The 17,594-nt window shown below is 54.6% G+C and overlaps 1 protein-coding gene and 1 long non-coding RNA gene across 5 annotated transcripts; one reads left to right on the top strand and one right to left on the bottom strand.

The window, feature by feature from the left end:
- Positions 1 to 1,241: 1,241 nt before the first annotated feature.
- Positions 1,242 to 11,319, bottom strand: PLEKHF1 (pleckstrin homology and FYVE domain containing 1). Of its 4 annotated transcripts, none has more exons than XM_054465799.2 (2): positions 11,229 to 11,319; positions 1,242 to 2,919 (listed from the first exon to the last, which is right to left on the bottom strand). In XM_054465799.2, the coding sequence occupies exon 2, from the start codon at positions 2,901 to 2,903 to the stop codon at positions 2,064 to 2,066; it is 840 nt and encodes a 279-aa protein (XP_054321774.1). In that variant the 5' UTR covers positions 2,904 to 2,919; positions 11,229 to 11,319; the 3' UTR covers positions 1,242 to 2,063. The 4 variants fall into 4 exon arrangements, with proteins under 4 accessions (XP_054321774.1, XP_063513273.1, XP_063513274.1 ...); XM_063657203.1 differs by lacking the exon at positions 11,229 to 11,319 and adding an exon at positions 6,678 to 7,048; XM_063657204.1 differs by lacking the exon at positions 11,229 to 11,319 and adding an exon at positions 5,791 to 6,041.
- A 70-nt stretch (positions 11,320 to 11,389) lies between these two features.
- LOC134738882 (uncharacterized) lies at positions 11,390 to 16,211 on the top strand. Its single transcript, XR_010125099.1, has 3 exons — positions 11,390 to 12,088; positions 12,544 to 12,719; positions 13,846 to 16,211. It is a non-coding gene; the product is annotated as an uncharacterized LOC134738882 (long non-coding RNA).
- Positions 16,212 to 17,594: the final 1,383 nt, after the last annotated feature.

The following is a 17,594-nucleotide window of genomic DNA, read 5'->3' as shown; positions in this document are numbered from 1 at the left end:
GGGACTGTAAACAAATAGGTCCTTCCTGGAAGGCCACTGGGCCTCCCACACTGGTCATTCTGCCAAGCATGGCAGGTCGAAGGCACTTTAATACTGACCCCTTGGCCAGTGTGGTGGCTCACGCCTATAATCCCAGCACTTTGGGAGGCCGAGGCGGGCGGATCACCTGAGGTCAGGAGTTCGAGACCAGCCTGGCCAACATGGTGAAAACTCATCTCTACTAAAAATACAAAAATTAGCCAGGCGTGGTTGTGGGCGCCTGTAATCCCAGCTACTTGGGTGAGGCAGGAGAATTGCTTGAACTCGGGAGGCGAAGGTTGCAGTGAGCCAAGATCGCGTTACTGCACTCCAGCCTGGGCAACAGAGTGAAACTCTGTCTCAAAAAAAAAAAAAAAAAAAAATACTGACCCCTTCCGCTTCCCTCACAGGGTGCCCACAGGCCACCAGCAGGCCTTGTCACCTCAAGGGTGGTCCGTGGGTGGTGGTGGCAGCAGACCCTGGGAGCTGGGCTTCGACCTGCCGAATCAGAATCTGCACTCGAACTGCACCCTCCAGGGTTCTGTCTGCATGTGACCCTCTGAGAACTGGCCCCAGGAGGATGGTGCTAGGCCAGGGAAAGGCCCTGTCGGTGGGGTTTCTGATGCTGTACTGCATGGGCAAGGGACTCCCAGCCCCACGGTCACCACTTCTAGCTGACAGCAACCCCAGTCCATGCCCCAGTCCAGCCAAGGCTGAGGCGCTGGGAAAGACTAGTGCAGAAGCACTCGTGGGACACTGTTAAAGGACCTCCAGCTCCGTGGCCAGCATGGGGCCAGGTGTTGGGAGGCCGACCTCGAGTCCCAGGCCCAATGCACACTCACTCTGAGAAAGGCTGGTGTACCTGGGGCCCAGTTTCCCTCTCCATAGCACCAGCCCCAGGGCCAGGCAGGACTGCACGGGGAAGCTCTCAGCCTGGGAGGCCCGGCAGAGCCATACAAATGGCTATTTGTTTCCTCAATTCCATCCACTGAGATCCCCCACACCAAAGTGAATAGGGCAGCAGGCATCGGGCCACGGTCACGGCACCCAGACAGACCTGTGTCCTGCGGGGGTCCGGCCAAGGCACAGCATGAACGTCTGTCTCCTTCAGGCAGCCAGCATACACAAGAACACCCAGTGTGGGGGACAGTGGTAGATTTTTGCCACCTAGCACATTTTCAACCATGGGACAGAGCCATGTCTGAAGCAAGGACACTCCTGGGTTTTGCAACCACCCATCAATAAACTTTCTTTTTTATTATTAAGTGGGGGCAGGGTTTCTGTTCTTGCAACTGAGTCCTGACAGAAAACACTGGTTTCACTGACCACAGGGAGAGCTGAGGACAGGACAAAAAGGCATGAGACAGCTGGACACCTGGAGAGAGGTGACACAGGACAGAGTCCTCACCCGGCTGCCCCAGGCCTCGGGGAGCTCAGGCTGCAGTCCGTAGGCCTGGTGGCACCCACAGCACGGCAGTCTCTGGCTGGGCTTCGGGGAGCCCACATGTCTGATTGGCAGGGCTTGGCTGGCCAGGCTGTGGGTACCAGCGTGGTGGGTGGGTAGGCCTGGGCTTCTAGGCCTGGGCTTCCAGGAGGCCTCCTGGGACTCAGGCTCTTCAGGTGCCTGTCGGGGTGCAGGTGGGTTCTGTGGCTACACTCCCCTCCTGTCTTCCCTCTATGTTCCGAAACCTGCTCTGGTCTCTAGATGTCTGGAGACCTGGGGTCGTCCAGCTCAGGAGGCCATCTGGAGCTGCCGCTGCAGCCTGCAGAGTGTAAGGTGGCGTTTGTTCCCAAGAGGTCTGGGTGTTCTGGGGCTTCCTGAAGGGAAAGGCATTACCTGCGGTGAACCCATAAGGACACAGGTGAAGCCATAAGGACACAGTGTCCAGCAAAAAGGCACTAGGAGTCCAGAGAGAGCCACTCCCCACCGCTGCGCCTGCCACCATGGGATGGGGTCCCGGAGCCCTGGGCAGCTTCTGGAGCTGCCCTCTTGGGGGCCTGGGCAGTGGAGCTGGCTTGGGGACAGATGTTCTGCAGGCCGGGGGTCAGCTGTGGAAGGCAGACCAGGCCACGCCCGAGGCGTAGAACTCCACGCGGCTGGGCCAGTCGCCGTCCCTGCTGCCTTCCTTGTCCTCGTCGGAGTCATCGTCGTCTCCACTGGACGCTCCGCAGATGGGCCGGGCCAGGTGGGCTGGCTGCCCTGGGGACCCCGCGCCCTGCTCCTCCGCCTCCTCCTGCTGCTGCTGGGCGGCCAGTTCGCGGTAGCACAGGCTGCAGACTCGCACGGGCTTGGGGGACAAGCGCGGGAGCAGGAAGCGCTGGCGCGAGCACTCAGCACAGACCACGAAGCCGCACTTGCGGCAGTGGTGGCGCCTCGTGAGGGCAGAGAAGCGCGTCTGCGTGCAGCGCATGCAGATGTCCGTGGCCTTGTCCGGGATCCAGGGTGCCGCGTGCTCCGTGCTGGGCGGGCGGCCCGTGGCCCGCAGTTGCCGCCGCACGCACTCCTCGATGTGGCTAATCCATTCCTGGCGCTCCGTGGCGGAGGCGGCCGACACCACGAAGGACTTCTTGGCTGTCTTGATCATCCAGCGGTTCTTGGCCTGCAGCGTCTCCGGCAACAGCTCCAGTGTGACCTCCTCCAGGGGGATGATGTGCTGGCTGCGGTACTTGCGCTTGTTGAGCACGATGCTGCCATACACCAGGATGTCGTTGAAGAGGAAGAAGATGCGCGGCTTGGCCTTCTTGCGGCACTCCTTGGTCAGCACGCCCTCGCCCAGCAGCACTCGGCCTGGCAGAGCCAGCGGCTGCCCCGAGGCCCCGAAGCAGCTTTCCACCGCCGCGATGCGCTGGCTGTTGATCTCCGTGTTGGCCAAGTGGTCCACCATCGTCTCCAGCTGCCGGCTGTAGGAGAAGACAGACAAGGAGTATGTCCAGGCTCAGGCATGGGGGTGTCAGAACCACGCTGCCCACCCCCAACTCACTAACCCACCATGCCAGGCAGCCCACTGACTGCCCACAGTACCCTGCAGGCCTGCCCTGGGGCACCACCCCAGAAGCTGACCCTTAGATGGGAGTACAGGGAACTACGGGGAGGGAAGGGGGATTCCCCAGTAAAGGGGATGTGGAGGCCAGACAGGGATGGGAAGGCAGCCATAAAGTGTCCTACTTAGGCCAGGTGCAGCGGTTCACGCCTGTGGTTCCAGCGCTTTGGAAGGCTGAGGCAGGAGGAGGCTTGAGCCCAGGAGTTTGAGGCTACAGTGAGCTATGATCACGCCACTACACTCTAGCTAGGTGACTGAGTAGAGTCTATCTCTTAAAAAAAGAAAAAGTGCTACTGAGCCGGCTACCACTGTGGGCAGCAGAGGGCAGAGGTTCAGCCCTGCTGGGGAGCCTTGAAAAACAGGGCGGAACAGGCCTCAACAGGACATCAGAACGGTCCGTGCCAGGAGACCTAGGTTTCTCCACCCCCAACCCATCCCTGACTCTGCCATCCACCAAACCAAGCTGTCACAGGCCCTGCAACCCATGCACCCACCCAGTGAGTGCAGCAGTCACCACCACCATCACAAGCACAGGCGGCGAGTGTTTCCTCTCAGCCAAGCGTGACTATCTCATTTAGACCTCACCCAACCCCAGAAGGCAGAATCCCCACTTTACAGGAGGGGAACTGAGGCGATGCTAGGAGGCAGGGGCCCTGGAGCTCGCACTATGCTGCCCTCCCGAGTGGAGTGTGAGGCCACACAGGCCCCTCTGTTGGTGCCCCAAGCACTAAGCACTAACTCAGAGCTCATGCCGGGCGCCCCCTTCTTGGTCCACACACACACCAGCCCACCATACTCACGACCTTGAAGACCCCATAAATGCCATAGATTCCCCATTCCAAGCCTCCAGTCTTGGCCTCTCCAAGCTCTAGGAGGGCTCTCAGCATAGATGTTCACCTGCTTGTCTAATAAGCTCCTCAAACTCAACACATCCAACATCAAACCTCCACAGACCTGCGCCTCTTCGTCTCCTTCAGTGACACCACCATTCACCCAGCAGTTCAAACCCCAGACCTAGGACACATCTTTGAATCTCCCCCTTCCTGTACCTCTAACATTCAAGCCATGAGTAAATCTCATCATCTTTACCTCTCAAATCTAGCCTGCCCATTTCTCAGCACATAACTCTGACACCATATCGGTGGCAAGGTGCCATTGTGACCTGAGACAGGCTGTCCCAGGGTCGGCTCCTTCCTGCAACGGGTTCTCAGTTCCTTTTCGAAAGGGTTCTCCCTGACAATCCCAGCTCAGGCAGCCTCTTCCCACACCCAGGACAGGCATTGGTAATCCATGGTCTGAGAGTCAAATCCGGCCCTCAGCCTGCTTTTGTTAAAGAGTTATTGGGACACAGCCACATTCGTTCATTTATTATTGTCTCTGGTGGCTTCCACACTGCAATGGGAGAGTTGAGTGTTGGTCACAGGGACTACATGGTGACAAAACCTAAAATATTCACCACCTGGCCCTTTGTAGAAAGGGTCTGCTGGCCACTTCTCTGGGATTCAATCGTTTTCCTTTGTGGGATTTAACAGGACCTGCTGTTTGCTCGTCTACTCATTGCTTGTGTGTTTTCTGCTTCCCCGCTCAGTTCTTAGCTCCATGAGAACAGGAGCCTCTTCTTGTTCATTGTGTCCACAATTCTTGGAGCCATGCCAAGCACATACTAGATGCTTCATAAGTAGCTTGGCACGGTTCCAAGCAGGTCCCAAGGCCCACCATGCATGACTCAGCTCTTACCTCTGCAGAGGAAGAGGTGAGAGGTGGCCCCCACCACCACCAGGTGCACACATGCATTCCGGTACACATGGAACACCTGGGGCTGAGCTGATCACACCCATAGTGTTTCTGGGTCACTGAGCAGCAGTTCTGAGCCTGGCCACCAGTAGAAAGCCAGAGTGGGGCCCCAGTGTGAGGGTAGATGCATTGCACAACAGAAGATGCTGGGCCCTCGAGTCCCGTTCCACTTGCCCTTGCAGATCACAAGTGTCCTGAGAAGGGCTGCCCACACTGCCTTACGTAAGAACTGCTATTTTTAGCTTGCTGATCTTGGCTGTACACTGCAAACCTAGGGGATTACCAGTGACAGACCTGACCTGTCCCGCCATGACTGATCACCGAGTACCTGGCTGATGGACAATCTGACAAAACCAGAACTGCATTCCACAAAGAGCAATGACTGCCCAGCAGAGACAACCAAAATGCCTACCAGCAGGGAAAAGGATAAAAACCCGGGGCTACTCACGCAATGAGAGATACAGATCAATGTGGTCTGACGGCAAACAACAAACACAGAGTGGAAAAACACAACCTGTAGAATGTTGTATGTAAAGTGACACCACTTATGCAGGAATTACATAACATTCTGAAAGTGTTCAAGAACTGTATCTATGAATAAAAATAGGTAGGAGGAAGGCCAGGCACAGTGTCTCACACCTGTAATTCCAGCTACTCGGGAGGCTGAGGCAGAAGAATCGCTTGAACCCAGGAGGCAGAGGTTGCAGTGAGCCAAGATGGTGCCATCGCACTCCAGCCTGTGTGACAGAGTGAGATTCCATCTCAAAAAAAAAAAAAAAAAAAAAAAGAGGGGAAAAAAACAAAACAAAAAATAAATAATAAGTGTTGGTGAGGGTGTGGAGAAACTGGAACCTGTGCACTGCTGATGAGAATATGAACTGGTGCAGCCCCTAAGGAAAACAGTATGGAAGTTCCTTAAAAAGTTAAAAATACTCACGCCCGTAATCCCAGCACTTTGGGAGGCCGAGGAGGGGGGATCACGAGGTCAGGAGATCTAGACCATCCTGGCCAACACGGTGAAACTCTGTCTCTTAAAATACAAAAAATTAGCCTGGTGTGGTGGCGGGTGCCTGTAGTCCCAGCTACTCGGGAGGCTGAGGCAGGAGAATGGCATGAACCCGGAAGGCGAAGCTTGCAGTGAGCCGAGATCGCGCCACTGTGCTCCAGCCTGGGCGACAGAGTGAGTGAGACTCCTTCTCAAAAAAAAAAAAAAAAAGGTTAAAAACAGAACTACCATATGATCCAGCAATGCCACTTCTGGATATATATCCAGACTGAAAGCAGGAACTAAAATAAATATCTGCTTTCCCATGTTCATATCAGCATCATTCACAATAGCCAAGAGGTGGAAGCAACTCAAACGTCTATCAATGGGAGAACGGATGAACAAAATGTGGAACATACGTACCATGGAATACTATTCAGCCTCAAAAAGGAAGGTAATTCTGACTCACACTACAACACGAATGAGCCCTGAGGACATCATGCTAAGTAAAGCAGGCCCATCACAAAAGGACAAATACTATAATAACTTATATGAGATATACAAACTGATCAAATTCATAGAGACAGAAAATAGAATGGTGGTTGCCAGGGGCTGCCGGAAGGGGAATGGGGAGGTTGTCTGGGTATGGAGTTTCAGTTTTAAATGATTAAAACGTTTTAGAGGCCAGGTGTGGTGGCTCATGCCTGTAATCCCAGCATTTTGGGAGGCCAAGGCAGGCGGATCACTTGAGGTCAGGAGTTTGAGACCAGCCTGGCCAATATGGTGAAACCCTGTCTCTACTAAAAATACAAAAATTAGCCAGGGATGGTGGCGCGTACCTATAGTCCCAGCTACTGAGGAGGCTGAGGCAGGAGAATCACTTGAACCTAGGACGAGATCGCACCACTGCACTCCAGCCTGGGCATCACAGTGAGTTCCATCTCAGAAAAAAAAAAAAAAAAAAAAAAAGTTTTGGAGATCTGTTGCACAACAATGGGAATATACTTAACACTACTGAATTGTACACTTGAAAATAGTTAGAATGGTAAAAATAAAAGATAGGAAGGAGAAAGTCAGGAGTAAGTAGCCTGGGGAGAGGACGTAGATGTGACCAGGAATGGAGGGCTCAGATTGGATTCCACTTTCCTCTATAAGGTTTCATTTAAAAAAAAAATTTTTTTTAAAAAGGCAACAGCAAACATGATGAAATCCGAATGTCTGCCAGTTTCAAGAAATGGGAACACGTGTTGCTTCTTCTAATTTAAGGTCTTCAAAAAGAAAAGAATTACAGGCCAGTGTCTGGATTGAGTCCTGGGCTCCATGGGCTGGGGGCCGCTGAGCATGTCTCATGATGGGATGCCTGGCTGGGCCTGATAGGGTGACCACATGGCATCCAGGCCTGGGCACCTGCAGGGGATGTCAGGAGCCCCGAAGAAGCAAGGCCACGTGTGCCCCCAGCCCACCTGTGTGCTGAGAAGTCAGGCCGCTGGTGAAACGGGATGAAAACCCAATCCTGAGACTGCAGACCAAAGCCTCCATATTCAGTAGCTGAGGCAGGTGGGCTTTGTGCCCAGAGAGCAGGTAGCCCTCCCGCAACCCTGGGGGCTTGTTGAGCTCTGGAGACTGGGCCAGCCAAGTGGACGGCATGGAGGAAGGGAAGGAGCAGCATCAGGCAGAAGAGAGCCGCAGGCAGGGGTGCCCAATCCACCCTGGACCCGGCCAGCAGAGGGCAGATTCCATGACACTGTCTCTGCAGCCCTTGGAGGGGGTGCAGGACACTCCACATGGGACCCCCTTGCTGCTCTGCCCCCATCCGTGACTCACAGACCCTCTCCAGGCTCTTAGGGCTAGTGTCCAGCTGCTGATGGTAAAATGTGGACCAGGAAGGGCTAGGAAGGGCATCTGGTGGCGATGAAAGGGGCTGGGCTGAGAGCTGACCCCACACACTGACTGGGGCAGACATGCCCCGTTTTGTGAACCTGCAGAGGGTCCCAGGTTGGGCGAGGGGCGGGGCAGACAACATCCTCCTGGGAGCTGCCCCTGCATGCGCACCTTCTCTACATGACCACAACTTTACACCCTGGTTTGACTTGGCCTGTAGGTTTTTCTTGGCAAATACAGCAGCCCTGAGTTAGACGGGGAATGCTTTTTTCTTTCTTTCTTTCTTTTTTTTTTCTGAGACATTGTCTTGCTTTGTTGCCCAGGCTGAAGCACAGTGGCACAATCAGGGCTAACTGCAGCCTCGAACTCCAGGGCTCAAGAAAGCCTCCCGCCTCAGCCTCCTGAGTAGCTGGGACCACAGGCATGCACCAGCATGCCTGGCTAATTTTTAAATTTGTTTTAGAGGCGAGGGTTCACTATGTTGCTTAGATAGGTCTTGAACTCCTGGCCTCAAGCAATCCTCCCTCCTCAGACTCCCAAAGTGCTGGGATCGCAGGTATGAGCCACTGAGCCCAGCTGGGAATCCTTTTTTTTTTTTTTTAATTGTTCTCACCAGGGAAGTGAACCTCCCTTGCTTAGCACGGGGGAGGAAAAAGCTGAGCCCTGTCCTTACTCATTTGGGGCCGGCCTGCCTTGGGAAGATGTTGGTGACAGAGCTTCCTGGCAGCCTCTGGGCCCTGAGTGCCTGTATTGGCCCCAGTGTGGCCCCAGGGCTGCTGGTAGAGGGGTGACTGTGGCGCAGGCTCAGTAAGCCTGGGAGACCAGGCAACGAACAGACCTGCATCTTTCTTTGAGGGTTCAGAGGGGTGGGGGCTCTCAGGCTCAGCAATCCTGCTGCCTGCACAGGGGCTGGAGGTGCTCACGTGAGCACTGCGGCTTGGGAGCCACATCCTGAGAGCCACCGCGTGGCTGCAGAAGCTGTGAAGCCAGGTTCTGTATGTGGCAGCCCAGGTGTGATACGTGATCAACAGCAGGGGCTGGAGAGCTACACCAAATCTGGGCCACTGCCAGCTTTTCTAAATCCAGTTTTATTCAAACACAGCCATGTGGGACAGAGGCTGAATGGCTGGCAAAACCTAAACTATTTGCTACCAGCTCTTGACCGGAAAGGTTAGCCAACCCCTGATCTACAGCACGGCAGGTTGTAAAATGTATAATGCACACACTGCAGGGCGCGCTGAACAGGCTACACAAGGTACTGTCCTGACGGGAGTCATCCTGTCCTCTCCCCTACTCGGGTCACAGCATTTTGGATAAATGAGAGATGTGTGGGGCCCCAATATGGTAGCCCTGGAAAGTAGGAGCTGAGCAGCAGCACGGGATGGGGTGGGGGCTGTAACTGCTCTGCCTCGGGTTACACGTGGAGAACCTGCTCAGGGGCGTGCGGGGCCAGGGTCACCAAGGGAATCAGAGTTCTGGGGGTAGCTCAGCCCTTTGGACTTTCCCTTGACTTCCAGATTGGGGCTCCTCCTTCCCTGCAGGGACCTGGGCCGCACGCAGACCCACCCTGCTTCCATGGCTGCCTGATTTCATTTTCCAAATATTTATGAGTCCCACTGTGTGCCAGACACTGCGAGGTTACAGCCGGGAGCTGGAGACCAGGCCCGTCAGGAATGCACACTTCTTTCCAGTGAGACTAGAAGTACATTCACAGGGTCTTTTCTGAGAGCCAGTGCTAAACACTGTGAAGAAAAAGACTGGTGCGCCCAGCAGGGCAGGGGCTGGGAGGACGGTGGAGGTAGAGGAAGGCCTTGGGAGGAAGTGAACTCACTCCAGCCTGAAGTCAGCTGTGCAAAGATCTAGGGGCAGAGCTCAGGACCTGGGGAGCAGCTCAAGGTGGAATGGGTGAAGTCAGGCTGCGGAGGAAGGAGCGATGGGGCAAGGAGGACAGATGAGGTTGCAGTGCCGGCAGGGGCCATCCTGCAGGCTCCCAGGCCAGCGTGAGGATGTGAGGTTTTCTCCATGTGCATTGAGACGGCAGCATCAGGCGCCAAGCCTCCTCTCCCTCCACAGGGGCGGCCCCTGGGCTCTGTCCACCCCTGTGATTCCTGGAAGGCCCTCCTCCGGGAAGAGACCAGTAATAAAAAACAAAGCAAAACAAAACTGGAAGTGCCGCCGACTGAGCACTTAGAGCTCACCAGGCACAAAGTTAAGCATATTACGTGCATTATTTCACTTAATCCTCACAAAAGCCCCCTTGGGGAAGGCACTTCCACCACATCAAAGTCACTGCCCAAGGTCCTTGCTGAGTGATCAGGAAGCTCGGCTCCAAAATAACCATGAGCTGTGGAAAGCTGCACTCAACCAGAGACCAAATCAGAATTCCAGAAGTCAGAGTCCAGCGGGTGTTGCCTGCGCTCCAAATGCCTGATGCCCACCCCATCCCGAGCAGGTCCGTCAGCTTGGCTGGGCTGTCCCACCCTCCAGGCCACACTGGCCAATCCCCCTTCCTTCCTCGGGGTGGGCTGGGTTGGGCAGGTCCCCTAGCTCGCCCAGGGCCGCCTGGCCTGTGTCTTGGCAGCCCGGAGGGCTGACGTGTGCAGGGACGCAGGCCGAAGTCAGAGTCATCTCGGCTCACACAGTCCAGTGGGAACGACGCTGTGCAGAGGGACGATCCCAGGGCATTAGGGGACTACCTCCCCACCTCCTTGGCCTCTGACCCTCTCTGGCCGGGAGATACCAGAGGTGTTCAAATTCCAAAGGAGTGCTCCCCTTGGGCTGCAGAGACCAAGTTTCAGGGTGGCTCGGAACCTCCGCTTTCCCACCTGCAAAGGGGCTGACCACACCTCTGCCCTACACGGCCCGCCAGGTGTTGGGGAAACGAGAAAGGAGGGAGATTCCAGGCCGCCTCTCTCTGCGGGCCTGCTCAATAGTTTCCTCTCTGAGATGGGAGCAGTGCCCGACCCTGTTTCCCTTGGCAGCTCCCACTAAGATTCACAAACTTAACTGCTCCAGAGGAACTGGAACCCCAGCGCCCCCCGACGCGCCCCTGCCCAGGGGGACAGTGGTCCCATCCAGGCCTCCAGACTGCAGACTGGGACCGAGAAGAGAGGTCCCGACGGCCACACGAGGCCAGGATCCCGCAAACACCACCAGCGACCGGGTGCGCTGAGACCCCTGCAGTCCCGGGTGGCCCGCGACCCCCTCACCCCCACCAGCTTACACCTGCGCGTTTCCCCGGGGATTCCGCCTCGGACCCTCTGACCCCTGACCGCTCTCCCTCGCTCTCCCCAGGCTCCCTGCAGGTTCACCCCGCAAGCCGCCCAGGAGCGCCCTTCCCCGGCCTCTTCTTGGGCTGGAGTCCGCGGCACTGCGCCCCGCCCGCCCAGGAGCCGCCAAGACCGCGCGGCCCGAGGGAGCTCGCTTGTCCGGGGGTTGGTGATGGGAGACTCGCCTCATGCGTCTGCCCCGCGACCCGCAGCCCGGCCGGGGGACGGTAGGGGACTCACCTCCTGCGCCGGCCCCGCGCCCAACCCCCGAGTCTGCACCGCAGCCGCCAGGGTCCCCTCCCGCTCCGCCCAGGTCCCCGCCAGCTCCGCCGGACACGCCCCCGCGGTGGCTCGGCCAATCGGAGCCCGGGAAGTGGGAGGGGCGGGGCTTGGGCGCGGCTATCGGAGGGCGCCCGAGCTCGTGCGCGCTGCAGGTCCGGGGCTGGGCGGGACTGGCGCCCGTGTTTGACCCCCCTGGCCCCGCCCGGCTTCCCTTTCCGCTCGCCGCTGCCCCACGCGGAGCGCGACTGCTGTCACCCGCTGGGACTGCGACCCTGGCCTTGGGCAGGGGTGGGGGTGGGGGCGCCCGCGACTGCGAGACCTGCGGGGCTTGGCGGGGAAAGGGGCAGTGGGAGGCTTGTGCCTTCTGGTGCCTCCGGCGGGCCTCACAGCACAGTCACCCTCAGCGGTCAATAATCGTAATATGAAAATGCAGCAGCACTTTATAACCTTTTTTTTTTTTGAGACGGGGTCTCCCTCTGTCGCCCAGGCTGGAGTGCAATGGCGCGGTCACGGCTCACTGACGCCTGCACAGAAATCATCCTGACCCCAGAAGAATTAGCCCACCAGGACCAGCTAGTTTTTGTATTTTTGTACAGACGGAGGTCTCGGGCTGGTCTTGAACCCAGCCTGCCCAGGCTGGTCTCGAACCCCTGAGCTCAAGCGATCCTCTCGCCTTGACCTCCTAAAGTGCTGGGATTTCAGTAGTGAGCCACCGCGCCTGTCCTATTTTAAGCTTTTTATAGTGGAAAATTTCAAACTGAAGGAAAGAGAATAGTCCAGGAGACCCTGGTGCCCGTCACCCAGGTCCAACACTAGCGGTAAGTTATGTCACCCCTGGCTCAACCGCACCTGAGAGACCCCTGTGCGGCTCAGAAGGAAATTCCCAGGCCTCAGTGCCTGGAGGCCTTCCTGGCCCTCCCTGGCCTCGTCCCCACAGGTCCTCTCAAATGGGCTTCTTCCTGTTCCTTAAAGCCCCAGGCCTTTGCTTCTACCTCCATCAGGCCTCAAACTGTCACCTCCTCAGGGAGGCTGCCCTGGCCACTCAAAGTGGTTCCCTGTCTCGACCCCATCTCCCTCCACAGTCACCCGTGTTTGTAATTTTGCAAAGCATCTCCCAACCCAGAGTCCTCTCCTGAGGCCACTGGTGGGATTCAGGGCTGCCTACCAGGCTGTGGCTTCTGTGGAATGCTCATAAACAAGTCATGCTGGTGGCTTGCTTCCCACCCAGGCTGTGAGCCCCACGGGCCAGACGGTAATTTCTTCTCGTGTTCAGACAGGACTTTCTTCTCGTTCACCCCTGCATCCCGAGTGCTGAGAATGGGCAGCGCATAGGAGGAACGCAGTCCCTACCTGTCACATAGATGCAGGTTGTCTTACCAAATAGAACGCTGCCTGGGCACCCTGAGAGGGGTGGCTCAGGCCGGGGCAGGCCTGCTGGGCCAGGACCAGGTGAGACGGGAGCAGCGGGAGGAGGGTTGATGGGCTGTGGGGCCGTGGGGCTGGAGCTAGAAGAGGTGCCTGCTCTCTTGGCAGAGGGCTATGAGCGAGGCTGTGAGGTGGGCCCAGTGCTGGAGAGGGGTCTCTCCCAGCTGAGAAGGGAAGGGAAAGGGGGTGAGGGAGGGGGAGGGAGAGGGGACAGGCAAGTGAGAGGGCCACCAGCTGTGGCCTTGGGGAGCCCCCTTCCCACTACCACCTCATGGCGCCCACCCACTGCCATTGCCCTCATCAGCAAGGACAGCTTTTATGAGCATTCGACAGAAGTCACCGCCTGGTAAGTAACGCTGAACCCCACAAGACCCGAATAATGTCCGTTTGCTTTCAAAGTGTTTAAACATTTTTAAAATGCATTGCTGTGAACATTTCATATGCGGAGAGTTCACATAAAAATCAGAATCTTCAGCTGCTCTTAAATCAGAAGGTTTGAGAATGCGAGTCCTCTTTAGAGGGGCCCTGTGTTCTCTCCTCCACTATGGTCCCCACACTCCCTCTGGTTTCCCCCTTGGGGCACTTTACCCACTTTCGCACCTCCAGATGAATATACGTTTGGGTTTACAAGTCCTGAAGGGGCAGCCAGGCCTCTATACCACAGAGAGCAGAAAACACAAGGTCTGAGATCTCACAGGCTGAGTAATAATCAGGAGGGTCAGTGGGGCCATTGGGATGCTGAGAAACACCATCTCCAGTGTACACACTGCTTGTCACCAGCGGGTGGAGGGGGACTTCAAGCTGAGCCTTCACGGCTGAGATCCATGACTGCTCAGTGCCAGCTCCGCCACCTCCCCAGCAAGGGGTTGCTTCTCATGGAGGGTAGGCCCTGGCTGGGGTGGAGGTGGCCGTGAGACTTGGAAGGGAGCCAGTCCCCTGGGAAGGCAGGGCTGTCTCTTTATAACGGTGTCCTGGCATCTAACACCTTGTCCGTACAGAGGAGGGCTCGGGAGAAGGAAGCCTTTTCATGACTGGGAAACTAGAGGGAGGATGTGTTGGTCCTGCAATCAGGAGACCCCTCCTAGCCTTGTCCTGCTGGTGGTCCAGGGCCCACTTGGACCTCAGTCTCCTCTTCTGTCCTTCCTTCCAGCTATGGATCTGAATGGCGCTCCAAGAAACGCCCTGGAGGCAGCACACACTGGTCTCCCAGCTGTCCATCCACTTCCCAGCGGGGCTGGCTGTGCGTGGGGACAGCTGGGTGGAGGGTGGAGGGCCTCGCTCCTCCAAATAAGAGAGGAAAAACTCGTGACTCAGGGGCAGGCAGAAGTTGAGTCAGCCAAGCCACAAAGCTGTGGAAAGAATGAAGTTTCTCCGAGGCGTTTGCTACTTCTCAGGAAAGAAGCCCTTTCGGAGGAAAAGCTGGCTTCCAGACTGCGGGAACCCGGGTTTCAGAAAAGCAGTGGGGCTCGGGATTTTCAAGTTAGGGATTCTGGCAACCACCTCTGTGCTCAAAGCCAGGAATTTTTTTTGGATCGTTTATTAAGTTCTGTCTACATGCCAAGCACTGTGTGCTAAACATTTTATGTTATCTTACCTCTTCCCACACTAAAGCTGTCATTCCCAGCTTTCAGTTTAAGAAACTGAAATAGGCACTGAAATAGGCACTGAAATAGGATGAACACAAACATTCCAGCAAGAGAGAGAGAAAACAAAGGAGGCAGAATATTAGCAATTGGTAAATTGGGGTCAGGAGTCTCCAATCTTTTTCTGTAAAGGGCCAAATGTTAAGTACTTTGGGCTTTGAGAGCCAGGATCTCTACGGCAACTATTGAACTTCACCGTTGCAAAGCAAAAGCAGCCACAAACAATACTTAAACAAGAGGGTTAACGTCATGGACCCTGATATTTGAATTTCATGTAATTTTCATGTGTTATGAAAAATTCTTTTAAAATTTTTTTCCAACCATTTAAAAAAGTTAAAAACCATTCTTAGCTCATACAAAACCAGGATGTGGGCTGAAGTTTACCAATCCCTGATCTCTGGCTATTCGTTGAACTTTTCTTATAACTGTTCCATTGATTTGAAAGTTTTCAAAACAAAAAATTGGGATAACAAATTAAAGAAAAACAAAGGAAACAGAGGTCCTACTGTTTAGATTGGGCAGATCCTGAAACTGACCCTAAATTTGTCTGATTCCCAAACTACTACATGCTGTGTTCTTTTTAAAAAATTATTTTTATTTCATTTCAATTTATTTATTTATTAGAGATGAGGTCTTACTTGTCACTCAGGCTGGAGTGCAGTGGCACAATCATGGCTCACTGCAGCTTCTACCTCCTGAGCTCAAGCGATCCTCTTGCCTCAGCCTCCTGAGTAACTGGGACTATGGGCCCATGCGACTTCGCCCAGCTAACTTTTTAAATTTTGGGTAGAGATGTAGGGGAGAGAGGCGGGGGGGGGGTCTCTCTATGTTGCTCAGGCTCATCTTGAACACCTGACCTTGTGATCCTCCCAGCTTTACCTCCTAAAGTGCTGGAACTAAAGGCACACACCATCACACCTAGCTAATTTTAAAAATCTTTTTTAGAGACCAGGTCTCACTATGTTGGCCAGGCTGGTCTCAAACACCTGGGTTCAAGTAATCCTCCTGTCTCAGTCTCCCAAAGTGCTGGGACTACAGGTGTGAGCCACTGCACCCGGCCTAAATGCTGCTTTCTTTACAGATACCGTAACATACTAAAGACACTGAGTCTCAAAGCCATAAAATGTGGGGCATTTTGAAAAGATTTTTACTGAAATGGTTAAGAAGATTAGTTTTAAAGGAGGAAACCCAGAGATGTTTAGCAAACTGTGACTTCAAAAGAAAATCTTGAGGGCGGGCTTGCTGAAGTGGCCTTGGATTTGAAGCTGAGATAATCTCGACTCTACGGAACCATGAGACGACACTGACGCCCCCGCACCCACTCGCCCTGCCCGTCTGCCTGTTTATTCTTCTTTCTCTCTCTCTCTCTCTCTCTGTGTGTGTGTGTGTGTGTGTGTGTGTGTGTATGCCCTGCATTTATCATTCCAGCTGTCTGCACATCCACTTCATGTTTACGGGCATTATTGTGTTTGTTTCCCAGCATGGATTTTCCCCTTGAGGCTCCAACCAGGCCAAAGGAGGAAAGAAGAAATAAAAGAAAACAGAAGCAGGCAGGGCATGGTGGCTCACACCTGGAATCCCAGCACTATGGGAGGTTGAGGTGGGTGGATCACTTCAGCCCAGGGGTTCGAGACCAGCTTGGGCAACATGGTGAAACCCCGTCTCTACAAAAATACCAAAAATTGGCTGGGCATGGTGGTGCGTGTTTGTAGTCCCAGCTACTCAGGAGGCTGAGGAGGGAGGATGGCTTGAGCCTGGGAGTTTGAGGCTGCAGTGAGCCAAGGTCACACCACTGCATTCCAGCCTGGGCAACAGAGCAAGACCTTGTCTCTAAAAATAAATAAATAAAACAGAAGCAATGCTTTTTGAAAAATGCCTTCGAGGTGTGAAATAAATGTTGCATGCCAATATAACCTGAGTGTATTAGACCCACCTAGTGTCAATGGAGTACATCCAAGAGGCTTTTGACAGCACTGGTTTGACAAAGTTCTGTCTGGGTCATTCATTCATTCATTCAGCAATTACTGGATCCCTCTTTGTGCCACTCCCCAGGTAGTGGATCCAGGGATGAATGTGGCGCTGCCGCTACCCTTGGGGAGCTCACAGTCCATTGGGGCAAACCCACGAACACGTCATATTTATCCATGAGGAGAGAAGGCTGCCCACCCCGAGTAGAGAGCAGGGGTCTGTGCAGGAGAAGCTGTCTTGGTTGGATGACATATCTTGGAGAACCATTTGGCATTTCAGTGTCAGCCTTTGGGGCCTGGCTGGCAAATACCTCCTCAATTGCTGCATTTAAGGCAAGAACAGAAATTCCAGGGGCCAGGAACAAGCAAGCCAGAGAGAGAAAAAGTCCAGCACACGGCGTGAGAGAGGGCCAGGGAGGCTCTCTGGTTGTGGAATGGGGCTGGGAAAGGCTTCAAAGGACAGGGATGGGTGATATTCCATGTTACTGTTTATTCTTTTTAAAATTTATTTTATTGAGACAGGGACTCACTCCGTTGCTCAGGCTGGCTTATAGTGGTGCAATCATAGCTCACTGCAGTCTTGAACTCCTGGGCTCAAGTAATCCTCCTGCCTCAGCCTCTTGAGTCGTTGGGACTTCAGGTGCACGCCACTACTCCAGCTAATTTTTAAATTTTTTGTTGAGATACAGGTCTTGCTATGTTGCCTAGGCTGGTCTCAAACTCCTGGCCTCAAGTGATCCTCCTGCCTTGGGCTCCCAAAGTGCTGGGATTACAGACATGAGCCACTGCACCCGGACAGGTGATATACCATTTTTAATTACTTACTGAGCTGCCCAGGGAATGCCCTACATTTTGGCCATTACCACCCAAGCCTTCATAAATCCATTTTCTTGCTGGTGAGAGCATAAATTTTTACAACCAAACTTCATGGGGGGCAATGTGGCAACACTGATCACATTTTAAAATGCACAGGCTTGGCCGGACACAGTGGCTCACACCTGTAATTCCAGCACTTCAGAAGGCTGAGGCAGGTGGGTCACCTGAGGTCAGGAGTTCGAGACCAGCCTGGCCAACATGCGAAACCCCGTCTCTACTAAAAATACAAAAATTAGCTGGGCAAGGGCCAGGTGTGGTGGCTCATGCCGTAATCCCAGCACTTTGGGAGACCGAGGCAGGGAGATCATGAGGTCAAGAGTTCGAGACCAGCCTGGCCAACATGGTGAAACCCTGTCTCTACTAAGAATACAAAAATTAGCCAGGCGTGGTGGTGCATGCCTGTAATTCCAGTT

Source organism: Pongo pygmaeus, chromosome 20, assembly GCF_028885625.2.
Source record: "Pongo pygmaeus isolate AG05252 chromosome 20, NHGRI_mPonPyg2-v2.0_pri, whole genome shotgun sequence".
NCBI lineage: Eukaryota > Metazoa > Chordata > Mammalia > Primates > Hominidae > Pongo > Pongo pygmaeus.
Note: the sequence above shows the minus strand (reverse complement) of the source record. Positions and strands in the feature narration are given on the sequence as shown.

Coding starts and splice junctions, on each gene's coding strand:
- PLEKHF1 (XM_054465799.2), bottom strand. CDS start 2,903: ATGGTGGACCACTTGGCCAACACGGAGATCAACAGCCAGCGCATCGCG.